Raw genomic sequence first — 27,097 nt, forward strand, 5'->3', positions numbered from 1 at the left:
ATGAATTTCCAATGGCTCCCGTTGTTGTGCTGGTGGTTGCAGGTGGTAAAAGGAAACATATTTCAGGAGCAGTTTGGGACATTTTCAGAGATTTTTCATTCCCTTCCAGGTCAGTTGTGGACCTCCGACTGTGAGAGTAAAGAGGCGCCAGACATCTCAACGTGGAATGGTGAGTGTGTAAAACTATGTGACATTCATGAAGAACAAAGTGAGTTACAGACGATGACTCTGTTACGGTCTGAGTGTTTTAGCCAGAGAATAATGGGTTTCTGGAAGTGAATTATAGACAAATCACATAATTCCAAGAAGTTATTTTAAAACTGATTGAGGGATTCAAATAATTTAGATATAGGGTGGCATGTTGGCACAGTGGTTAGCACTGCTTCCTCAGTGTCAGAGATCAGGTTCAATTCTGGCCTCAGGTCACAGTCTGTGTGGAGTTTGCACATTCTCCCCGTATCTGTGTGGGTTTCCTCTGTGTGCTCTGGTTTCCACTCATTCCAAATGTGTGGATTAGGTTGAATGGCCATGTTAAAAATTGATCCTAGTATCAGGGAGACTAGCAGGGTAAATATGTGGTGTTACAGGAATAGGGCCTGGGTGGGATTCTGGTCAGTGCAGACTCAATGGACTGAATGGCCTCCTTCTGCACTGTAGGGATTCTATGATAATGAATGCCTGAAAGCAAGTCAAATTACAGAGTCCTAATGCAGTGAAACAACAGGAGTGAAGCTGTATCTGTTTACATCATTATGTTTGGGAAACAACCACAGAACCTGTTTTTGGTAGAGGGGAATCTATCAAGATCAGGGTCGGTTAGTTCATTTTTTTTCTTGCTGACATTTATGCTATATACCATTTAAATATTTAATAGTTACCCTTGTCATTATGTAACTTCATCCAGACATGATTTACTGGATTACCAGAAGTGTCTGAGGCTGAACCTAAAATCATCATCAAGTCTGACCCACCAGCACAATAATGGGTGCAGTGAATTGTCAGGGGTGTCATGCTTCAAATAAGATATTAAACCAAAGTTTAGTCCACTTTTACAGTACTATTTACAGTTGAGAACGTTTTTTAAAAGATCTACCGGCCTACATTTTTCAATGAATAATGACAGAAAAGATTTGAACTAATCCTACCCCTGGTGGCTGTTTGGGAGGTGTTTTTAGTACTGATGACTGTCAATAATAACTACTGTACTTCAATATGGAGTTCATCTGTAAAATCCTTTTGGGTGCATATATATTGAAATATATTAGTTCTGTAAGTTTATCAGCCAATATTTTTTTCTTGCTGTTTATCGATAAACTTCACAATGACACATTTCACAATACATTCATTATATTCAAATTCTTCATGATGAAAATTATCCCAGAAATAATGGGCTGTCTATTCCCCTGAATTGTACCAAGTCTGTAATATTCTCCCTAATAGCAGTTAGAGAGTCTGAACACCAGAATGTTCAAAGTTCACGCACACCATCACCATAGCTTCCACCACCAGCATCAACATTGTTCTTCATCATCAATGCCAGCACTACCATCACCACCACCAGCATGGGTGGCATGGTGGCAGAGTGCTTAGCACTGTTGCTTCACAGCACCAGGGACCTGGATTCGATTCCTGCCTTGGGTCACTGTCTGTGTAGAGTTTGCATGTTCTCCTCGTGTCTGCATGGGTTTCCTCTGGGTACTCCTGTTTCCTTCCACAGTCCGAAAAACATACTGGTTGACCTGAAGAGGCACCAGACTGTGGCAACAAGAGGAATTTCACAGTAACTTCATTGCAGTGTTAATGTAAGCCTTACTTGTGACTGATAAATAAACTTAAACTTTAAAGCCATCACCGCCATCATAACAACCCCATCATCATTAAAACTACCACCATCACCACCAGTGTCACCATCATGTCAGGGTAGCTGGAGATGGGTACTAAGTGCCTGCCATGTCAATATTGTCTACATCTCAAAATAAAACAAACAATACCTCTGGCATCACTTATGGCAGCGATAGTCATTTCTGGACTTCACTCATTGTCAATCTGGCTTTCTTTTTCCAACTATCTTCATAAAATGGAAAGGGAATTTCAATGTCAAAATGTTCCTAATTACGTTAATTTTTAATGACGTTGACCCAGTCAATACTTCTGCATTTCATTGCTTTTATTTATTGAAACTATTTTACTATCAGTCAGATTTGCACAGATGAGCTTTATTATGGAAAATATGAGCAGGAATAGGCTATTCAGTCCCTCAACCCTGCTCCACCATTCAACTAGACTATGGTTCATCTTCCACCTCAATTTCATTTTCCTGCACTATCCCAATGTTTATCCCTTGATGCCTTTAATATCTATGAATCTGTCAATTCCTGTCTTGTACATATTCAGTGACTGAATATTTAAAGCCATCTCATAGAGAATTCCAAAGATTCACCAAACTTTGAGTAAAGAAATTCTTCTCATCTCAGACCTAAATCATCTTCATTTATTCTAAAATGGTTTCCTTAGTTCTAGATCTTCCAGCAAAGGGACACACCCTTCCTGTATCCACCCTATTTGAATGCAATCATCTGTCATTCTTCCAAACTCCAAGACTGTAGACATAGTTTCCTTGATCTCGCCCCATAAGACAAATTTGCCATCACAAGAAACTGTCTGGTGAACCTTCCATGGTCTCCCATAACCACAGAAAATAAGTTAGCCTGCTTTGCAGTGCAGCCTTTGGAGAGTTCTAGAAGCAAGAGAGTGTACACTTGGTGTTTTGTGTTCAAAGACTCCAGTGCTTTCTCAGTGTGAATCTTTATTGAATTGATGTAAAATGTCTTATGGGGGAGAATGCCTTATGGCAGAGGTTATATGACTATGGCAAGCCCGATAAGAGATGTAGTATATTTGCATTTCAAAACTCCCAAAATATTTTCATAACCAGTGAAAACTACAAATATCGTACTTCACCTAATGGACAGAAAACAAATTTCTATGACAATCATGTTTAACTGTGAGTTATGCAAGTTATTCACTATACACCCACTGTTCTCATGAATTAACAATTGTTTATTCTATAGTCAATCTCTGCACCTGTATTGCACAAAGTCTTTAAAATGTGCAGGTCTCTTATTGAGACATGTGGGCATTGTCATTGTTTGTTTGTCTGGATGATGTTTCTTTGAGCTTGCGAGTTTACTATCAAATAAATCGGTTGGACTTAAAACATGGTGTTGTCAGACTTCTTACTGATATTTCTTTTCCAGAGAATGTCGTTTTCATGGCATTTGTTGCCATGGTAACTGTTGCAGTTCAATTTCTGTTGGCAATTTGTGGACCTCTGGGTCATCATCAGCTCTCTTAGCTTGGTAACCATAACAAACATGGTGCTGTCCGATGTGGTCTTTCATTTCATTGCACATGTTTGATCTGCAGAGCATTCCTCTTACCTTTCTCAAACGTGTTCTTGGAATGCTGTCGGGATAGTTTCCTTGAACAGTGTGTGACAGAACCTACAATGGAGCAAGCTATCTTAGATCTGGTGTTGTGTAGCGAGGCAGGTAGAATTAGGAATCTTCTTGTGAGGGATCCTCTTGGGACAAGTGATCATAGTATGACTGAATTTCTGATGCAGATGGAGGATGAGAAAGTAGGGTTCCGAACCTGCGTCCTCTGTTTGAACAGAGGGGAGTATGATAGGATGAGAGAGGAATTGGCGAATGTAGATTGGGGGCGCAGATTGGTTGGTAGGACAGCTGAGGAACAGTGGAGGATTTTTAAGGAGATCTTTTTCGGTACTCAGCAGAAATATATTCCGATGGTAAAGAAGGACTGTAGGAGAAGGGATAAACACAGTAAAAAGTCTGACAACACCAGGTTTAAGTCCAACCGATTTATTTGATAGTAAGCTCACTAGCTTTCGAGGTTACCCCTTTTGTCAGGTGAATGGAGAGTTCTGGCCTCAGACAGAGCATATATAACACAGACAGTTTACAGATTACTGATTAGAATGTGAATCTTTACACCTAACCTGCTGTTCAAGTCTTAAAGTGGCTAACAATGTGAGTGGAAAGAGCACTGATCACAGGTTAAAGAGATGTGTATTGTCTCCACACAGTACAGTAAGTGAGGTTTTGCAAACCCAGGCAAGTCATGGGGGTTACAGATAATGCAACATGAACCCAAGATCCTTGTTGAGACCGTCCTCATGTGTCCGGAACTTGGCTATCAGTCTCTGCTCAGCAACTGTGCGCTGTCGTGTGTCATGAAGGCCGCCTTGGAGAATGCTTACCCGAAGGTCAGAGGCTGAATGCCTGTGACCACTGAAGTGTTCACCAACAGGAAGGGAACAGTCTTGCCTGGTGATTGTCGAGCGATGTTCATTCATCCGTTGTCGTAGCGTCTGCATGGTCTCCCCAATGTAACATGCTTCGGGACATCCTTTCTTGCAACGTATCAGGTAGACAATGTTGGCCAAGTTGCAAGAGTATTTACCGTGTACCTGATGGATGGTATTCTCACATGTGACGATGGTATCCATGTCGATGATCCGGCATGTCTTGCAGAGGTTGCTGTGGCAGGGTTGTGTGGTATTGTGGTCGCTGTTCTCCTGAAGGCTGGGTAGTTTGCTGCGAACAATGGTCTGTTTGAGGTTGTCTGGAGACAATACACATCTCTTTAACCTGTGATCAGTGCTCCTTCCACTCACATTGTTGGCCACTTTAAGACTTGAACAGCAGGTTAGGTGTAAAGATTTGCATTCTAATCAGTAATCTGTAAACTGTCTGTGCTTTATATGCTCTGTCTGAGGCCAGAACTCTCCATTCACCTGATGAAGAGGGTAACCTCGAAAGCTAGTGAGTTTACTATCAAATAAATCAGTTGGACTTAAACCTGGTGTTGTCAGAATTTTTACTGTGTTTACCCCAGCATATCCAATGCCAGCATATCCACATCATGACTACTGTGGAGAAGGGATAACCTGCCGTGGTTATTCGAAGGAAATAAAGGAGAGTATTAAATTAAAAGCTGATGTGTTCAGAGTGGCTAAAAATAGTGGGCAATTAGAAGATTGGGAAAAATTTAAAAATCAACAAAGAACGACTAAGAAGGTGATAAAGAAAGGAAAGATAGAGTATGAAGCTAAACTAGCACTAAATATAAAAAATGACAGTAAAAGTTTTTACAAATATACAAAGAAGAGGAGGCTGGCTAGAGTGAATGTTGGGCCCTTGGAGGATAAGAGGGGGGATTTAGCGGTGGGCAATGAGGAAATGGCTGAGGCTTTAAATAAGTTTTTTTGCCTCAGTCTTCATGGAGGAGTACACGAATAGTTTGCCGGACGTTAAAGATAGAAGGATGGTAGGAGATGAGAGCCTTAATGCAATTGCTGTCACTAGAGAGGTAGTGCTTGATAGACTAATGGAACTGAAGGTAGACAAGTCCCCGGGACCGGATGGAATGCATCCCAGGGTTCTGAAAGAAATGGCAGAGGTGATAGCGGATGCCTTAGTAATTATTTATCAAAATTCGCTGGACTCCGGGGAAGTGCCGGAAGATTGGAAAATGGTGAATGTCACGCCGCTGTTTAAAAAAGGTAGCAGACAAAAGGCAGGGAATTATAGGCCGGTTAGTTTAACGTCGGTAGTTGGAAAAATGCTGGAATCCGTCATCAAAGAAGAAATAGCGAGGCACCTAGACAAGAATGGTTTGATCGAGCAGACACAGCATGGATTCATTAAGGGGAAGTTGTGTTTGATGAATTTATTGGATTCTATGAGGATGTGACTAGTGCGGTAGACAGAGGGGAACCGGTGGATGTGGTGTTTTTAGATTTCCAAAAGGCATTTGATAAGGTGCCTCACAAAAGATTGCTACAGAAGGTTAGGGTGCACGGAGTTGGGGGTAAGGTGTTAGCGTGGATAGAGGATTGGCTGTCTAATACGAAGCAGAGAGTTGTTATCAATGGGTGCTATTCTGGTTGGCAGTTGGTGACTAGTGGAGTGCCGCAGGGATCGGTGCTGGGGCCTCAGCTATTTACCATTTATATAGATGATCTGGAGGAGGGGGTTGAGTGTAGGGTGACGAAATTTGCTGATGACACGAAGATGAGCAGAAAAGCAAATTGCATAGAGGATGTGGAAAGTATGCAGAGAGATCTGGATAGGCTGAGCGAGTGGGCGAGGACCTGGCAGATGGAGTATAATGTTCGTAAGTGTGAGGTTATCCACTTTGGTAGAAATAATAGTAGGAGGGATTATTATTTAAAAGGCAAAAAGCTGCTACAGTGCAGAGGGACCTGGGAGTCCTTGTGCACGAGTTGCAAAAACCCAGTCTGCAGGTGCAGCAGGTGATCAAGAAGGCGAATGGAATGTTGGCTTTTATAGTGAAGGGGATAGAATATAAAAGTAGGGAGGTCTTGCTGCAACTGTACAGGGTACTGGTGAGGCCGCAGCTGGAGTACTGTGTGCAGTTTTGGTCGCCACACTTGCGGAAGGATATATTGGCCTTGGAGGGAGTGCAGAGAAGGTTCACTAGGCTGATACCGGAGATGAGGGTGTTGGACTATGAAGAGAGACTAAATAGACTGGGTCTGTACTCGTTGGAGTTTAGAAGGCTGAGGGGGGAAATCTTTATAGAGACGTATAAGATAATGAAAGGGATGGATAGGGTAGAGGTAGAGAGATTCTTCCCACTTAGAAAAGATAGCAGGACTAGAGGGCACAGTCTCAAGATAAGGGGGGGGCGGAGCAGTTTAGATAGGTAGGGTAGGTGTGGGAAGATGCGGCGGCGCGGGCTCGTTGGGCCAAAGGGCCTGTTTCCCGTGCTGGGATGTTCTTTGTTCTTTGTTCTAGATTGGAGTCGAGAAGGAACTTCTTCACTCAAAGGGTGGTGAATCTCTGGAATTCTCTGCCCGTTGAAGTGGCGGAGGATACCTCGCTAAATATATTTAAGTCGTGGATAGATAGGTTTCTGATAGACAAGGGAATTAAAGGTTATGGGGGGAAAGTGGAACTGATCCACGACAGATCAGCCATGATCTTATTGAATGACGGGACAGGCTCAAAGGGCTAGATGGCCTACTCCTGCTCCTATTTCTTATGTTCTTATGTGATTCAATTCCTTGATGGCCTACGTGGATACATTTCAGCATCTCTCTTCTCACCACCTTATTGTTGATGATTCTGTTTTCTATTTCCTTTGTAAAAGATGCTGTCAGTTCATCTCAGTTTGCCCAAAAGGCTGTTGTGACTACATGTGGGTCCTTAATGCTCTCAGATCGTTCTTTCAGATTAATTTTTGCAGTGCTTGAAGAGTTACATTATTTTGGGTAGTTTGTTTGATTTGAGCAAGGCGTGTGCTAAATTGATGACTTGCAGATCATGTCTAGCTGCTGCTTGATGTTGAATCTAAAAGATTTTACATTCTGGTGTGGTATCTTCAATTTTCTTCATGGGGAGTACTGCTCTCAACAGCATGTCCATAATGTACATCTGTTTCCCTTGCTTCAAGGTCACATCCAGATTAAAAACTTTGCAAACAAAATTACATTCTTTGCACTCACTTGAGAGTGGATAGTATCGGATTGTGAAAAATGCTTTGAAGTTACTTGTGGTCTGACTCCACTGTTACTTTGTCTCTCCCAAGTAGGTACTGATGAAAGTGCTCACAAGCATAAACAACAGCCAGAGACGACTCCTTGGTCCATGTGTAACGTTCCATTTTCTTTTTATTCATTCATGGGACATGAGTGTCACTGGCTGTCCAGCATATATTGTCATCTCTACTTGCCCTTAAGGTGGTAGTGAGCTGCCTTCTAGAATCGCTGCAGTCCACATGCTGTGGGTTGACCCACAATGCCGTTAGGGAGGGAATTCGAGAATTTTGACCCAGCAACTGCGAAGGAATGCCATATATTTCCAAGTCAGGATGGTGAGTGGCTTGGAGGGGAGCTTGCAGTTGGTGGTGTTCCCATGTATCTGCTGCCCTTGTCCTTCAAGATGGAAGTTATCATGGGTTTGGGAGGTGCTGTCCAAGGAGCCTTGGTAAATTGCTGTAATGCATTCTTGTAGATAGTGTACACTGTTGCTACTGCTGCATTAGTCCTTTGCTCTGCTTTCACATCTGTTGGTTGCTGCATTGTTGTTATAGCTGTCACCTTATCAGGACCTTGGTGGAGACCTTTTGCTGTCAGTATATGATCCATGTGTTTGACTTCAGGCATCTCCAATTGCAATTTTTTTTCTTGTTCAGCTTCAGGTTCATCTGGTGAACTTTCTCCAGTAGTCATGTTAAATTCTGATCATGATTAGCTCTGGCTTCTTCCATTGTATTTTGGCATCCACAGACTAGTAGATTACCCACTTTGGCTTCCAATCTAGGAACAGCTCTGACTATTTCATGCTGTCCATGTTGATACCCTTCTGGAGCTGTGGTAACGCCAAACAGCATGCACAACCAAGTATTTCTCCTGAACAGCATCCAGAACGTAGTTAGAAAGCTGCTGCGTTCATCCAGCTTCACTTATCAGTACCATCCTTCACATCCAGGGTATTGAAGATCTTTGTCCTGGAAAATTGTGGCAAAATGCTTTCAGTCGTTGGCATCAGTTGAGATCTCTTCAGCATTTTATTTAGATCCTTTGGGTCTAGACATACTCTCACCTATCCAGGTTGTTTCACTATTATCATGCTTCTAATCTAGTCTGTTGGCGTTGTCACTTTCTTGATTACTCTCTCCTTTTCTAACTCATCTATCTTGTCATTTACCATAAGAACATAAGAAATAGGAGCAGGAGTAGGCGATCTAGCCCTTCGAGCCTGCCCCGCCATTCAATAAGATCATGGCTGATCTGTCTCTGCTCAGTTCCACATTCCCGCCCTCTCCCCATAACCCTTAATCCCCTCTCTTATCAAAAACCCATCAACCCGCGTCTTAAAAATATTTAGCGAGGCAGCCTCCACCACTTCAACGGGCAGAGAATTCCAGAGATTCACCACCCTTTGAGTGAAGAAGTTCCTCCTCAACTCCGTTCTAAACCGCCCCCCCTTTTATCTTGAGGCTGTGCCCCCTAGTCCTACAGTCTTTTTTGAGCGGGAAGAGTCTCTCCACCTCTATCCTATCCATCCCATTCATCATCTTATACGTCTCAATGAGATCTCCCCTCATTCTTCTAAACTCTAACGAGTACAAGCCCAGTTTATTCAGCCTCTCCTCATAGCTCAACCCCCTCAACTCCGGTATCAGCCTAGTAAACCTCCTCTGCACTCCCTCCAAGGCCAAAATATCTTTGCGCAGGTGCGGCGCCCAAAACTGCACACAGTACTCCAGCTGCGGCCTCACCAATGCCCTATACAGCTGCAGCAAGACCTCCCTACTTTTATATTCAATCCCCCTCGCTATGAAGGCCAGCATCCCATTCGCCTTCCTGACCACCTGCTGCACCTGCAAGCTGGGTTTTTGCGACTCATGCACAAGGACCCCGAGGTCCCTCTGCACCGTCGCCTGCTGCAGTTTTTCGCCCCGTAAGTAATAGTCCTTCCTACCATTCTTCCTACCAAAGTGGACCACCTCACACTTGCCAACATTAAATTCCATTTGCCATTTCCTGGCCCATTCGCCCAGCCTATCTAGATCCTTCTGCAGACTCTCCACATCCTCCGCACAATTTGCCGTTCCCCCAATCTTGGTGTCATCAGCAAATTTCGACACCCTACACTCGGTTCCCTCCTCCAGATCATCTATATAAATGGTAAAAAGCTGAGGCCCCAGCACCGACCCCTGGGGCACTCCACTAGTCACCATCCGCCAATCCGAATAGCACCCGTTGACCCCCACTCTCTGCCTCCTATTTGACAACCAATCCTCTATCCACGCTAACGCCCTACCCCCAACTCCATGTCCCTCGACCTTCTGCAATAACCTCTTGTGAGGTACTTTGTTGAACGCCTTCTGAAAATCCAGAAAGACCACATCCACCGGCTCTCCTCTATCCACCGCCCTAGACACATCCTCATAGAACTCCAGTAAATTTGTCAGACACGACTTCCCTTTAATGAAACCGTGCTGCGTCTGCTCTATCAAGCAATTCCCTTCAAGATGCCTCACAATTTCCTCCTTAATGACAGATTCTAACATTTTACCTACCACAGACGTTAAACTAACCGGCCTATAATTCCCCGCCTTTTGCCTGGCACCCTTCTTAAACAACGGCGTAACATTAGCCGTTTTCCAATCATCCGGCACTTCCCCGGAATCCAGCGACGTCTGGAAAATAACCACCAAGGCATCCACTATCACCTCCGCCATTTCTTTCAGAACCCTCGGATGCATTCCATCCGGTCCTGGGGACTTGTCCACAATCAGCCCCTCCAGTCTGTCGAGCACCGCCTCTCTAGTAACAGTAATGTCATTAAGACCCTCCAGTCCTACCACCTTTCCATCGCTAACACCCAGCAAATTATTCACGTCCTCCTCCGTGAAGACAGAAACAAAAAAGTTATTCAATACCTTAGCCATATCCCCATCCCCTACCACTAGGTCCCCTTTCTCATCCTCTAAAGGACCAACATTCACCCTAGCCAGCCTCTTCCTTTTTATATATTTATAAAAACTCTTGCTATCCTTTTTTATATTAAGCGCTAACCCAGCTTCATAGTTTCTCCTACCCTTCTTTATCAACTTCTTTGTCAATCTTTGTTGACATTTAAACCTCTCCCAATCCTCTTCTCGCCCACTACTCTTAGCTACTCTAAATTCCTCCGCTTTTAATTTAACACTTTCCTTCACCTCCTTCGTTATCCACAGCTTATTACCTCTCCTCCTACTATCCTTTTTGACCATCGGAATAAATTTCTGCTGAGCACCAAGATAGATCTCCTTAAAGATCCTCCACTGCTCCTCAACAGACCCTCCCTCCAACGCGCTCCCCCAGTCCACATTCGCCAATTCTTCTCTCATCCTCCCGTACTCCCCTGTATTCAAACAAAGGACGCGTGTCCGGGAACCCACTTTCTCCTCCTCCATCTGCACCAGAAACTCCACCATACAATGATCACTCTCCCCAAGAGGATCCTTCACCACAAGGTCCCTAATTCTACCCACCTCATTACATTGCACCAGATCCAAGATAGCTCGCTCCCTCGTCGGCTCCAACACACACTGTTCGAGGAAACTATCCCGGCAGCATTCCAAGAACTCTTCCTCGAGCCCCCCGCGTCCAACATGGGTCGACCAATCAATATGCAGATTGAAATCCCCCATAACTACGGCCGTCCCATTCCTGCACGCCGCACTTATTTGCGCGTTAATAGCCCACCCCACCTCCAGATCATTATTCGGGGGCCTATAGACGACACCCACCAGCGTCTTCCTCCCTTTGCTGTTCCTAATCTCCACCCACAATGATTCCACCCTCTGCTCCTTGGCTCCAATATCATCCCTTGCTACCACTGTGATGCTATCCTTAATCAGCAGAGCTACGCCCCCCCTTTTCCCTCCTGCCTATCCTTCCTAAACACTTGATAGCCCTGTACATTCAGCTCCCAGTCCCTGTCACCCTGCAGCCACGTCTCTGTAATGGCCACCAGATCGTATCCATTTGTGTCGATCTGCGCCACCAGCTCATCCACTTTATTCCAAATGCTTCGTGCATTCAGATAAAGCGCTTTCATCCCAGCCTTCACCTGGACCCTATCTGCCGTAACGCCACCAACCATACTCACGCCCCCTACTCCCTCTATTATTGGGACATCCTCGGCCTCTTCCCTTACCTGTACCCTCTCCTTAACTTTAGACCTCGTAACGTCACCTACCCTCACACCCTCCCCCACCCTAATTAGTTTAAAGCCCTGTCTACAGTCCTCTTTACTCGATTCGCCAGCACTCTGGTCCCAGCACGGTTCAGACCAACCCCATCCCGCCCGAACAGGTCCCACCTACCCCAATACTGGTGCCAATGCCCCATAAATTCAAACCCATTCCTCCCACACCAATCCCTGAGCCACCCATTCACTTCCTTAATCCTGTCAACCCTACGCCCATCTGCACTCGGTTCAGGCAGTAGCCCAGAGATAACCACCTTGTCGGTTCTACTTTTTAATTCCATTCCCAGCTTTTCATACTCCCTCCCCAGATCCTCAGTCTGCATTTTGCTTATGTCGCCGGCACCCACATGTACCACAACGACCGGATTCTCACCCTCCCACTCCAGGTTCCTCTGCAGCCCAGCTGCGACATCCCGGACCCGAGCGCCAGGCAGACAACACACCCTTCTGTGCACTTTGTCATTGTGACAAAGGACAGTGTCAATACCCTTCACCCCACTATCCCCAATCACTACTACGTTCCTTTTCCCCCTCTCTTTGCCTATGTCCTGCTGCATCACTGTACCGTATGCAGTTTGCTCACCAACCTCACCTGCCTCGTTCTCGTCCAGCCTGGAAGCAAGAACCTCAAACCTGTAATGCAGATTAAGAGGCTGAGGCCTCCACTCCTCACCCCCCTGCCTTCTCCCAGCAGCCCCCTCTTGTCCCTGACCCTTAGAGTTAGCCAGTCTGGGGGGGGGGGGGGTGGTGGATGCCACTTGCACCCCATTGACAATGGCACCCTCTCTCCCCTTGATGAGCCTCAGTGTCTGTAGCTCAGAGGCCAGCTATCCACCTTGAGCTGGAACTCTTCCAGCAACCTGCACTTACTACAGACATGGTCACTGGGATGGACCCTGGAGTCCACCAGTTCCCACATCATACAGAAACCACACATCACATGCCCCTCCATTATTCACTGTAGTAGTTTTGAAAAAAATTTTGTTTTTTGTTTTTTTTCCCTTGTTTTTCAAACGAACTCACCTGGCCTTTTTTCCTTCAAGCCCTTTTTGATATTAAGCCCTAATAGCTCACTCTGCTTCCCACTCACTCCACTGCCCGCTCAGACGCTGCCCGCTGTCTACACCAGGCCTCCTTTTAAACCTGGCGCTGATTTAAAGCTGATGGTCCACAACTGCCTGCTAACCACTCCCTCAGAATTCTTAAAGCAGTAAATACAATAAATAAATGCTTTAAACAGTTCTACAAAGAACAAAGTGCTTTAAACTTATTTTAAACAGGTTTTTAACAGGTAAAATCTTAGCTCTCTCTCTGCTCCTTCACTCGTCTGCTCCAGCAAACAATGGAAGGCTTTAGGCTGGACTGGAGGGTATCTTCTTGGCAGTTGCTGAATTGGTATTAAACTCGCATTTACTTTAAAACAATATTCTCCAGGTAGATGTCCAAACCCTGTTTAAAAAAATTTTGTCCTTCCCTAAGAACTGTTCAGCAGTCAATGGTTTTGTGTACTGAAACACACTGTAAAATGTTTGCATGTTTAGGGTTACAAATCCAAGCTTTAGACTTGTTTAAGTTTAGAAGCGCGGCTGTTTATTGCATGTTGCCTATGATCTGAAACTCTAGATTTTCCTTCTTTCCACTGCATTGGGATCTCAGACTTTTGTCCTGTTTGAATAAGTATTGTGCCATCATATATCCTCAGTGTTACTTGTGATGGCTTCATTTTTGGGTACAATATTGATCCACTTCACACAGGTCTATGAAGGTTATGATTTTGCATGATGCACCAGTGTCTATCTGATATTTCTTGTTCTCTTGGTACTCTCCTGCAACGATTGCAAACCATTTATCGTCCATCCACTTGATGGAACCATCATGTTGTATGGTATATGGTTCTTCATCAGATACTTTTGCAGATATCTCTCCATCTTATAGGTTTGTTTTGCTTCTTGCAGTTAGTTCACTGTCTTCCACATGCTGGGCACTCCTTTTCCTTTGTATAATGTCCTCGGTGGTATTTGCACCTTGCCCTTTGTTTGCAATTGTTCTGCTCTTTCAACTGGAATGTTTCTCAGCATAATGTATCTGCTGTTCGGTTCTGCCACAGTCACACATTCTAATTGATGTCTATTGCTTTTTTGAGTATAAGTTTTTCCTCTCTCAGTAGACTTTCTGTCACTAAGGGGTCTCATTGCCTAAGACTATTCTATTTCTAATTAGGTCATCATTTAGCTGTCCACATTCACATTATCCTGCAAGTTGTGTTATTACAGTCACTGTAATACTTCAGTGGCAGCACGGTGGCACGGTGGTTAGCACTGCTGCCTCACAGTGCCAGGAACCCATGTTCAATTCTAGCCCTGCGTCACTGCCTGTGTGGAATCTGCACATTCTCCCCATATCTATGTGTGTTTCCTCTGGGTGTTCCAGTTTCCTCCCACAATCCTAATGATGTGCAGGTTAGGTTAATTGGCTATGCTAAATTGACCCTAGTGTCAGGGGGATTAGCAGGCTAAATATGCAGGGTTATAGCAATCAGGCTTAGGTGGGATTGTGGCCAATGCAAACTCAATGGGCTGAACGGCCTGCTTCTGCACTGTAGGGATTCTATATTCACTGGGCTCATTCTCATCTTGTACTCCAGTTTTGAATACATAATATCCATAAATTAGGATTCAAAATGTATGGTCACAGCTTTGAAAGTCTCTGCCATCTGTTTTCTGTTTGCCAATTAGAGTTAGTGTGGTATAAAATTTGTAGCAGTTTCTTTCCAGCAGTGTTAGAAGTGTGGCTATTCATATCCACTCTGGCTTGTTAATTAACTTTGTTGCAAGCTTGTAGTTTTACCATTGCAAGTGGGAAAACTGCCTGTTCTACCACATATTGCCTTTCATTTCTACTGGAGCAGTGAGTATAAAATTTACAATCACCTTCACAAACCCAGTATTTTACTTACAGCCTTTGCTTTGTGTTTGTTTCTCCACATCCTTTTCCAGTGGCTCTCAGCAGATTTGAACATTTAAGCACATTTTTCCAACCTTCTCTGCAGCATTTCCATTTTTAGGAGTGATGTTATTGAAACATATTAGATCTTGAGGGGACTTGACATGGTGGATGCTAAGAGAATGATTCCCCTTCTAAGAGACTAAAACTAGGGGACATAGTTTTTAAATAAGGGGTCTTCCATTTAAGACAGAGATGAGAAGAATAGTTTTTCTGAGGATCGTAAGTCTGTGGAATTCCCTTTCCCAGAGAGTGGTAGAGGCAGGTCATTTAAGATTTTTAAGTTTCATAGTTTCTCGTTGTGAGGGAGCCAAAGGGCATAAGGGGATTGATACTAAATTAGAGTTGAGGCCTCAGTTAGATCAGCCATGATCTTGTCAAATGGTAGAGCAGGCTTGAAGGTCTGAATTGTTGACTCGTGCACTTAATTCATATGTCGGTATGATTGCACGCGTTCCTTCAACAACAAACATGATTAAAGCACTGTCAGACTTTTTCTAACATGAATGACTGTGAAGCATCAGGAATGTAGGTCACCCCCCTGTACAGGTCATGATTTGTCTGGGCAGGCTGGTGTGAAGAGAAGGCTACAATGGCCCCAAGTGCTCACTGAGGAGCCCTTTGTTCACAAAGTAAACACAGTAAAAAGTCTGACAACACCAGGTTTTAGTCCAACCGATTTATTTGATAGTCGGTTGGACTAAAACCTGGTGTTGTCAGACTTCTTACTGTGTTTACCCCAGTCCAACGCCGGCATATCCACATCACATCTTCACAAAGTAAACCTCATACCACAGAAAAAGACAAAAATTATATTCAGAATATTCACTATTAATAGCCACCTCAAATAACACTGCACCACAGGCAGGAAAATGAGAGATTTTAGTGAATTTAATAAGGTTTTCTAAAATAAAGGGGCTCCAAAAGATTCAAACCAATATTTTTCTTCACTGATATAAAACATTTTTCTCCTTTGATTTTAGAAAACACTTTGGAGGCTTGGTCCTTCTTAATCCAGGATGGTTATCAGGAGATACTAAGCTGGTACTGCAGCGTACATGAGTGTTGTGAATCGGGAGACTGCAGAATAACTAACAACATTACAGGTTAGTAAATAAGAATGGAATTGTACAGTGTTCTGTGACAGCCTAATGTACCTAAATAGTAAAGTATCCTGTTAAATTCAAGGAGTGTTTGTTGTCCTCCAGCTAAGGAGCACAGACAGGTATGTCTGTTGTATTTTATGAGATTAAGTTCCTTTGTTTTGCTTTTGGGAATATGTTTGGCCCTCAGATCAACTCTGTGGTTTCTTGTAAATAACCGGCACTGATTCCAGACTGCAGCACCTAATATATTCACATTGACTGGATTGGTGGGTCAAGCATATCCAGCAGTAGCACACACTGTCTCCAGCATTAACTGACCAGGAATGCTATTAGAAGTAGAGTCATTCCTGCCTATTATATCATTTAAAGAAGAGCACAAAGTCATAAAGCTCAGCAAATATGTGCCTTTCTTTTACATTAGAACCACTTAGAAGTATGGATCTGAAAGCTTTCGTCCCCTCTTTTCTATGAACCACTTTGCAACTGCCCAAAATGGCAAGACTGAAAGGGGCTTATTGTGTTGGCAATTGCAAGGACATAGCCTTCACTCCACATTCACCTGTCTGCTCCTCATCCTGCAGCAGTTGTTAGATGCATAGACACTCATTCCTTTACACTGCTGGAAGGGCATGTTGTTGACTTCATTTTTGAAGTTTAAAAGACCACATAACACTCAACAAAACATGTTACAGAACGTAATGCCACTCCCCGAGCTTTCCATTTAGATAAATAGGTTATGAACAGAATTTCCTTTGAGGTAGGAATGGAAGAAACAATAAGGTTTGGTTTTGTGCATTTTCTAACCAGGGCTTGTGCACGACTTGAGCAAAAAGTTACATGGGCAGCACCTGGCCAAGGAGGTTGTGGTAAAAGCGGTGAAAGGTTTCTTGGCAACCAAAAGCCCCGAGAAAGCATTGGCACTTTCCTTCCATGGTTGGTCTGGAACTGGCAAGAACTTTGTGGCCAAAATGATAGCAGATAATCTGTACCGAGATGGGCTGAGAAGTGAGTGTGTGCATTTCTACATCGCTCCCTTTCATTTTCCACATGCCAACATGGTTGATATTTACAAGGTAAGCAGAGCTGAACATAACGACTGGAATACCTGCTGACTCAGCCATATTCAGAGTGCCAATTAATTGACCCAACGTGCAGGATCTTTTGCTCTCACTGCTGCTGAGCTTGGAGGGGGAAGATATGTAATTAGGGTGGGGTCATACTGGAATGCTGCTGGCATTCCCATCCTGCTGCCAATTAAGGCCAAGTGACAAATTAATGACAATTTAAGGGCCTCATGTCGCTGAGATGAACCCAGCTGCAAGCCGACCTGTCGACATGAGACCTGCACAACAGGTGGGTCTGTGTGGTCTGCTTGTCACCTCCGAAGAGGGGGTGGGATGTTAGGAGGAGTCCCTTGATCAAGGGATTGGAGATCAGGAAGGTGGGATGCCCACTGAGAGCATGTTGGTTGCTGTCAGTTCCAATCCCCCTCCCCCTCGCTGTAACATCCATCCCAGAAAACTAACTCCCCCAACCCTGAACATGACTTACCTGTTGCCAGCAACAGCCATGGCCTCTTCAGTGGAACTGCTGAGTACCAGAGTTGTCAGCCTTGGATTGGCTGGCTCTTCTCGCTTAGTAGTAGTTTGGACCCTGGAGTCCAGATTCCAGGGCAAGGCCTGCAGGTGGCCTTGCCACTGCCTGACTGGCATGTGATTGAGTGGGCTGTTCAGTCAACAGGCACCACTTGTCTCTCACTGACTTTCCAGCCTGGAGATTTCACCCTTCCGTATGCAAATGTATCATGCAAAAAAAATGCTTGTTCTAGATTATTGATGGGGGCACAACTGGGACTGAGGGAAGAAAAAAGGTTAACATTGAGAATGAAAAAAAGAGAAGCAGAGTCACTTTGGAAAATGTTGAAAAAGAAATGGAACTTAAAATAACCATTTTTCTGTTTCTGCTAAAAAGTATTAAACAGTGGGCAAAGTTTATATTCAGAGATGGCATTGATTCTAATCACAGTCAACTCCTGTCGTTTGTGACCTTCTGCTATCATGACTTTGTTTACCACGCAAATATAGTTGTATACGTAACTGTGCTTCACGGCCCCAAAACTTGGTCCACGATTTAGAATGTTGAATTTTCACCTTTCCCATGCTGTTTCCACGTAGAAAGTACGCGCTGCACGTGCCACTCATCGCACACACACAAGTTCACCGTTCACCAGAATGCATGGGAACGGAACCTCCGCAAATAGCGACAATCTACTATGTGCATTTTGAAACAGGTTCGAAGGTTTGGCATCACCAATATATGTCAGCTCTGGGCCACCAAACATCTGGCCATCTACCTGCAGCTGTGCGTGTGAAACTGTTAGGGAAATCTGCCTTTTTGGGAGAAGCAGAAAGGAACATTCGAACCCAACTGTCCCCTTTGAACTATTTCAATTCGATCTGTGCTTAAAAATCTTCCAGTTTCAAAGTAATTTAAAATTCAATGTAATGGAATAATGCTAGCAATATTTTCAGAAGTGTTATTCAATATGAGGGAAATTTAACTGATAATTATTGGCTAAGTTAATCAACTCCTGAGTTGAAAGGTGAGAATTCAAGTCCCAGTCTGACTTTCAGAACAATATGTTGAGGACTATCCTCACTAATCTGACAAGGATGGCACAGTGGCATGGTGGTTAGCACTGCTGACTCACAATACCAGGGACCTTGGTTTGATCTCCGGATTGGGTCATGGTCTGTGTGGAGTCTGCATGTTCGCCCTGTGTCAGCGTGGGTTTCCTCTGGGTGCTCCAATTTCCGCCCAGAGTCTGAAAACTGTGCTGGCTAAATTCTCCCTCAGTGTATCTGAACAGGCGCCAGAGTGTGGTGACTAGGGGATTTTTACAGTAACTTCACTGCAGTGTTAATGGAAACTTTATTATGAATCATTCAACATTTTCCCATCAGAATGAGGATGTATGGACAGAAAATGGACTGTGATGTAGAGAAAGAGGACAGGGAGTGGAGAGATGGGGTGGGAGTGGGAAAAGAAAACTATAAAAGCTGGGACTTCCACTGTTATCTATTCTCTTTTTCAGGCTCAGCTGCAGCAGTTTATCCCCACGGCTGTACAACAATGCAAACGATCCTTGTTCATATTTGATGAGGCCGAAAAATTGCATCAAGGCCTGATTGACGCCATCAAGCCTTACATCAATCATTATGACCATGTGGATGGGGTGGACTTCAGAAAGTCCATGTTTATTTTCTTGAGGTAAAACAGCTTAATCAGTCGACAGCCTGAGAAAAAGACAGGGCCCAGTAGTACCAGTCACAGCTACCACTGGTGACAACATCTTTGAAACACTTGAGCTTGGTTGTTGGTCATCTGGCAGTCAGAACACTTTTGTTAAAATCAGGACTCTCTCTGCTGTGATACAAATGGGCCCAGGAGAATCTTTACAGATTCCAGGGTTAAATGTACATGTTGGGCTTCTTTCCTGAAATGTGTCTAAGAGTATAAAGGACTTGGCTCTGCAGTGAAGTCAAGCCAGGAGTGGATAGTTCATCAATGCATCAACATATTTAGATTAACTCAAAATTCCAATTAATTCGTCAGGAGCACAAAATCCATTAGTTGCTGCTCAGCAGTGGACAAGTTCATATATTTTGACTGTCAGCTTCCCTTACATTTGAAATTTTGGAAGAGAAAGATGTTTTTGTTAATACTGTATTGTTAAATTGCACTCATGCTGGAAAGGGTTGATTATTGGATTTGGTCTGGGATTCATCCTCTGGCTTGGTGGATGAATGTGGTGTAAATGGATGATTGCATAGTCTGCTAGACATGGGGGAAGGGAAGGTTTGTCTTTGAGCTGCACTGTTATGCAGTCACTTCAGACAATTCTCTGTTTCATAGTGATTACAGTAAATAAAACCAAACTAAATGAACCCAAAAATAGTACAAAAGTCCAATAGCACTGTCTCTGCACTACTTCTAAAAGTTGCCAACTCAAATCAAATTTACTATTGATAAATGTTACGCAAAGATCAAATACTGTAATTGCAGTGTCACAACCTTATTTAAAAAAGTGTAGATGTGGAACTATCCAGATCGATATGATTGCAGCTGATTGCATGTGACTCTAGATAACCTGCCCAAACACCACATTCCCTTTCATGGGCACTCCTCATGCAACAGAATGTTTGAGCCTGGGGTAATTCCACTCTTGTTTACCCTTCCCTTTATTTATCCTCTGCTTTTGCTTATTAAACTCCCTTCCTGCTCACCTACTCATCCCAACCTACTAATGTACAAAATAATAAACCCTCCTCAGTTGGTGCACTGTGGAGAGATGCTATAATTGACCTCAGAAAAACTTAGGCCAGGATTCTCTCAAAACAAAATGAAGTGCCCAATGTGTGGGGTAGGGGAGTACTTCCCACCTGTTTTTTGGGCATACTTACCAGAGGGCAGGACTTATTTTCACCCGAGAGGATGGCAGCTTAATGCTGAGTGGGCCACTGTGCACGCGCCAATCTGTCAGCACTGAGATTGGCACATGCACGTTGGCCTCCTGATTGCTGCCCCCCCCCGCCAAATCACTGGCCTTCCCCAGAAACACCCCTGATCACTGGCCTACCGCCCCACCCCCCAGGCCAGCCTCAATCTACGCCCCTCCACCAGTCCCACCAACACACCACCCCCCCCACCCCCCAAACCCCACATCGGAAGACCTGAACCCCCAACCCTGATACCCAGGCCCGATGGCCAGCCCCCTCCCTCCCTTGCCAAATTGCACCCCCAATAATCCTCCCCAGTATGCCTGCCCCCTTGACACCGCCTGGTGTTCAGTGAATAGTGCCAAGGTGCCTGGTGGGCAGTGCCAGTTTGCCCATTGGTCAGTGCCAGGCTGGCACTCCCCATGAACTTAACCTCCTGGAGGGGGCCTCAATGACCACTGTCCTCTCCAATGGGGTAAAGACAGCTGATCACCATTTGTGGAGAGCATTTTTAAACCCTGCTGGTGGGAACCACTCCCTGCGGGGGAGGGGTGGTGGTTGGGGGGCAATGCTAGTGGGCCTGGAGAATACGATCCCAGCCCACTGGACATATGGAAATTGTAATTTCCATAATGATAATCAACTCCGTGCCAATTTCTGACGTGGAGCTGATTACGCTACAAAGAAAACTGCCTTGGAGAATCGCGACTGGCTGGACACTGGTCATGAACGTCATTAAAAGGCCCCCTGCTGTTGTCTCCTGGCCTGCTGTGCTACTCAAGCAGTGCAGTGGAGTGGGAGAATCCCAGCCATAGTCTTAACTGCTGTCCAATGATTCCTATTGGAAAGTGTGCATGTGTAGAATTTAACTGAAAGCAGAAGCAGACTGATCTATGATGCCACCAGCTGGTTTACATTTATAAATACAACAACTTGCATCTTCTCTGTAACAAAACATCTGACAAAGCTTTATTGGTGTGAGGGGAAAGTGGGAGAATAAGAGGAAGAAAATAAACAAGAGGTCAGAAGGAAGAGAATTAGTGGAGGCATTGGAAAAGATAGTCAAAACAGTAGATTTTGAGAAAACTTCTGAAGTTTGGAACAAAGCTGATGGGTTCAGGAAGAAGGCAGTGACATGGTGGATGATTGCTTGACTGTGAGCAGTGAAGAGCCCAGGGAAAGTGTTTTGGTAGCTAGCAATTGAGTTAGACAATTGGAGGCTTTCTGCCAGGACATAACGCTGGAGAAGCTTGAATAGTTAATTGAAGGAAGTAAAAAGGGCCAGCAGTATACAAAGATTGCTCTGGATATGTGGTGCCAGTCATTTCGAGAGGATGTGGGAGATGAGTATATAGGATAGCATGTAAACAGCTAACATGTCAAAGAGTTGAGTTGGATTATCAATGATGTTGCAGAGTAATTTAACAGCATAGTGCCCATCGTAGGGATAAGAATGGTGGCAGAGAGATGGTATTAGTGTCATTAGCATTCAGTGTTTGTACACAGTGAGGTGGATTTCCTCCCAATTAAGGACCAAACTCCAGAAAAAGCAATAAAAATGATTTTCCTCTCTTTTCCTGGGATTTCTGCTCCATTCTGTTAAAGTTTCAATAGATTGTCAGATGAATCTTGGTGGCCATTCACCCCACTTACAAACAAGAATCAGGAAAAGGAAGCCTTAGAGCCCAGCAGAAGCTTTTGGACTTGACCCCCTGCAGCAGCTGCATGGAACTATTGGAGAGCATACAAAACAATGGAGGACAGATCATCAGCCTTATCCAAAGCCAGAGAAATATTGAGGAAAGGTAGTGCACCATAATCATAGTCACGTTGGAATTCATTGATTACTTTGACCAGGGCCATTTTGATGTGGGCAGTAAGTTGGAAACTAATTTGAAAGGATTCAGGAAGCAGAGTAGGGGCTGAGGAGAAGGGGAAATGAATGGAAGAAATTGGCAGAGAGAGAGCACGAGAGATAGCATGGGTTGAGAGCATAGCGAGAAATGGTCAGACTCTCATATTATCAGTTTGCTAGAAATATCCTCCAACAAGGTTGGTAACCACATGCCATAAGAACTTTCAAAGAGCTCCCAAAAACAGATTCAGATTCAACTCTGCTCTCTGCAATAAGCAGGAATCTGGGACATGTATTAGGCTCTGAGGGAATCAGCTCTTAGCTTTTACTCATTACAATTTATCTAGCAATCATTAGGGACAATTATATGAGATGTGTTTCTCTCAACTATGTCATACATGCTGCACTCTGCACTATTGTGCCATTTAATGAAGAAAAAAGGGAAAAAACTGACAGTTTAATGTTGTCAAATCTGAGAATTGTGCAATGACATTGATGTCCCAAGCACAGCCTGCCAGGTGAATGAGTTTTTGTCTCATCAGTTGAAAATCAATTTCTCTACATTTGGAATAAACAGCTACTAGCAAACTTTATACCCGATTATTGCCCAAGTACTGGACCTCAAATATAAAATGCTAACATTGTACAGAAACCTTTAGAATTCATGACCTGAATTAGCGGCTTTTGGCATTTAAATGCTAGTCTGTATAGAGTTCAAGCAATGCAATAGTCAGACACATGTGGAGACTTTGGCATTTTTTATCTTGTTATCTTTTTTATGCAGGCTAGACTCTGAGTGCCTTGTCTTTGCTATGTTGCATGGCCTCATTTTAAGGTCACATAGACCAACTGAATATAATAAGTACAATCCTGATTGACTTCAAGTTATTATAAAAGTTAATCCTCAATCAGCAATCCTCCTGTTAATGTTTTTGGATATTAATAGCAAGAAACAACATCAGAACAAAAAAAAGTCTGAAGTGAAGTTATTTGCTTATGAATAATAATTGACATTATGGGGTGATTATAAGTCTGGGATATCAATTAGGGTTCAGATGAATGTTCAAATAGCCTTGTTTCTTTAAAAATATGATGATCTTTGAACTAACAGAAGTGTACTATTCATCCACTGAGCCTCCACCATTCAGTATGGTCATGGTTCATCTTCAGCCTCAATTCCACTTTGTCATTCATTCCCCATATCCCTTGAATACCTTAGAGAGCAAAGATTCATCTATTTCAAATCTGAATCTATTCAAGAATGGAGCATTCACAGCCCTTTGACATGAAAATTCACCATCCTCTTAATGAGAAAATTTCAACTCATCTCTGTGTTAAATAATCAACTCCTTATCCCAAGTGTGTGCTGTGTTCTAGATTCCCAGCCAGGGGAAACAACACCTCGCTGCCTATCTATCAAGCCCCTTCAGAATCTTGTACATTTCAATGATATCACCTCTCATTCTCTTAAACTCCAGAGCATATTGGCTCAATTTATTCAGCCTCTCCACATAGGACATCACTCTTCCCAAGGGGAGATCTAGTTGGCATTCACTACACAACCTCCAAATACATAAATGCTTCCTTAGGTATGGAGATCAACCCTTTGCACAGTAATCCAGATGTGCTTTCACCAAAGCTTTCTTACTCTTGTACATCAATCTCCTTGTAATTAAGGTCAAACACAATTTGTCTTTCTAATTTCTTGCTGCACCTGCATGCTAACTTTACATGGTACAGCATCCCCGAATGCCTCTGAACATTGACATATTTCACACTTTTAAAAACATTCTACTTTTCTAACATTACTACAAATGTGTATGGCTTTACACTTTCCCACATTAAACCGAAACTGTTACAACTCACTTAACCTGTCTATATCTCTATAGCCTGTGTCTTCCTGAAAGTCTACATTGATATAGCAACAAATTTGGTCTCTTCATAATTATTAATAAAGATTGTAAATAGCAAAGGCACCAGCAGTGATCTTTGCAACACCCACCAGTGCAATCTGTCAGCTTGAAAATGCACTGTTTATATCTATTCTTTACTTCCTGTCCACTAACCAATGCTCTATTCATGCTAATATGTTACTCTCAACTCCATCTGCCCTTATCTTGCATGTTAGCTTTTTGTGTGGCACCTTATCAAATGTATTTTGAAAATCCAAATGTACCCCACTTATGAGCTTCCCTTTACCTACCCTGCCAGTTATATCCCCAAATACTTCAATAAATTTGGCAACACAATTTCCCCCTTATAAAACCATGTTAACTGTCTGATCATACTGTGATTTTCTAAGTTCTTAAACTCTATTCACAATAGTTTCCAGTATTTTCCTGATGGTTGATGTCAGACTAACTGACCTGTAGCTCTTTGTTGTCTCCCACTCTCTTTTCTCGTGTAACATTTGCTAACTTCCAATCTGCTGAGACCATTTTCGATTCTAGGGAACTTTTGACAATTATAACCAGTACAATCACTATCCCAACAGCTATATCTGTGAACCCTTGGATGTAGTCCACTGCAGTCCTCGGGATTTGTTGGTTTTGGTACTTTTATTTTCTAATTTTTTTTTCTGCTAATATTAATTACTAAGATTTTCATTCCCATTAGCTTCTTGGTTACCTTTTTCTGTTATGTAGTTTGTGTATTCTACTCTGAAAACAGACAAAATATTTGTTCAAATTCACTGCCATTTCCTCATTCCCAATAATTTTCCCTGTCTTTGTTTCTAATGGACCAATGTTTAATTTAGCTACATTCCCCCTTTTCATACAATTGTAAAATACTAAAAATTTGTTTTTATATTCCTGGCAAATTTGCTCCCGTATTCTATGTTTTCCCTTTTATCAATTTTTTGGTCACTCTTGGCTGGTTTTGGAAACTCTTTCAATCCTCAGGCTTACTGGGGCAACATGGTGGTTAGCTCTTTTGCCTCTCAGTGCCAGGGACCTGAGTTTGATTCCTGGCTTGGGTCACTGTCTGTGTGCAGTTTGCATATTCTCCCCATGTCTGCATTGGTTTCCTTACACAGTCCAAAAGACATGCTGGTTAGGTGAATTGGCTATGCTAAATTGCTCCTTAGTGTCAGGGGGACTACGTAGGGTAAGTGCATGGGGTTATGGGGATAGGACCTGGGTGGAAATGTGGTCAGTGCAGGCTCAATGGGCCGAAAAGCCGCCTCCTGTAGGATTCTATGAATTCTGGTCTTGGGTGACTGTGGGGAGTTTGCACATTCTCCCCATGTCTAAGTAGGTTTCCTGCTATGGACTAAAGATATGCAGGTTAGGTGGATTGGTTGTGCTAAGTAATCCCTTAGTGTCCCAAGATGTGTAGGTATGATGATTAGGTGGAGTTATGGGGATAGCGCAAGGACATTGGTGGGTAGTTCTTTTGAAGAGTTGGTGCAGACTTGATGGGCTGGATGGCCTCTTTCAATACTGTAGGAATTCTATGGTTCTACTATTATTCTTGGCAATGTTTGGCCTCCCAGGTATCCTGTATTTGATTTAAAGCCAGCTGTAAAATCTCCATAAGAAACATTAACTGTGATATTTACAGTTAGATTCAATAACTTTAATTAGCTGGTGGCCCGATCTAATGTACGGATAATATAAAATCCAGCCAGCAGCTTTATTTTCACCAACATTCACATTCTAATAATGTTCAAACATTCTCTATTTTCTAGTAACGTAGGAGGAAATTCCATAAACAGGGTGACACTGGCATTTTGGCGAGCTGGGAGGGATCGAGAGGAGATCACAATGGAAGATTTGGAACATCAGATCCAAAGAGAAGCTGCAACCTCAAGAGGTAAATTATACTGGGGTAACTGAGAGAGTAATAAGATTGAAGAGCAACTTGAAAGATTCTGGAGAACCAGATGGGGCGACTCAGGAGGACGTTGGGACCATATAGAGGACTACAAGGGAATCAGGCAGATGAAAAGAGAACAAATAACTGGGGAAGAAAGCTCTTTAAAGGACGAATCGGCTTGTGAGTGGAGCAGTGGGCAGCAGTGTGTTGAAAATCACGTTTTGATTCCTACATCTCGGGTCAAGTCAATAGCAATACCAAATACAAGTGGGAAATGGCCACCAGCAATAGGACTTTCACTCATTTCTGGTCAAGACCATACACCTCAGCAAAACATTAACTTTTCCGGTTTGTAGGGAAAGTCCGAATCAGAACTGTAATGTCATGAATGTCATTTTGGAAATGACGTACGTATTCAATGTTCCGATCGCATTCCAATCCATTCAACACACTGCAGTTCTATTGATAAAGGTTTAAGAAGCTACTAAGGAAATAAACAGTTGTGAAAAAAATCAAGTATTGATAATATTTCCTACGTACTGTTTGCAGGGGAATTTGCTCACAGTGGCCTCGTGACTGAGAACCTCATTGACTTCTTCATCCCTTTCTTACCTCTGGAGTACAAACATGTTAAATTGTGCGTGCGCGATGCTCTTCAATCCAGAGGAATTGAGTATGATTTAGACATCCTGGATGAAGTAGCTAAGGGATTGTTGTACGTGCCAAAGGAGGAAAAGCTCTTCGCCGCGCAGGGCTGCAAATCAGTCTCACAGCGTGTTAATTTTTTTCTTCCCTGAAGCTTCAAGGAATTCAAGAAACAACCACAAGAACGTAGTGAAATATTTATCTGGAACTTGAAGTCCCAAAAATAAATTGTTTGACATTTAGCAGAAAACATAGCCTTATTCCATTCAAGGGCCAAAATAGAAACTTGCTCAAGAAACAGAGGATAAAGGTGCCCCTCTCTCTTAATTCAAGGAAAGAAGAATTGTAATCTGG

The 27,097-nt window shown here is 43.3% G+C and overlaps 1 protein-coding gene across 1 annotated transcript; it reads left to right on the forward strand.

Moving 5' to 3' along the window:
• On the forward strand, positions 1-26,895 carry tor3a (torsin family 3, member A). Its single transcript, XM_080196593.1, has 6 exons — positions 1-169; positions 15,803-15,925; positions 16,733-16,998; positions 19,020-19,195; positions 25,971-26,095; positions 26,648-26,895. The coding sequence occupies exons 1-6, from the start codon at positions 1-3 to the stop codon at positions 26,893-26,895; spliced, it is 1,107 nt and encodes a 368-aa protein (XP_080052719.1).
• Positions 26,896-27,097: the final 202 nt, after the last annotated feature.

The sequence above is a fragment of the Carcharhinus amblyrhynchos genome, chromosome 9 (genome assembly GCF_965287045.1).
Source record: "Carcharhinus amblyrhynchos chromosome 9, sCarAmb.v2.hapA, whole genome shotgun sequence".
In the NCBI taxonomy this organism is placed as follows: domain Eukaryota; kingdom Metazoa; phylum Chordata; class Chondrichthyes; order Carcharhiniformes; family Carcharhinidae; genus Carcharhinus; species Carcharhinus amblyrhynchos.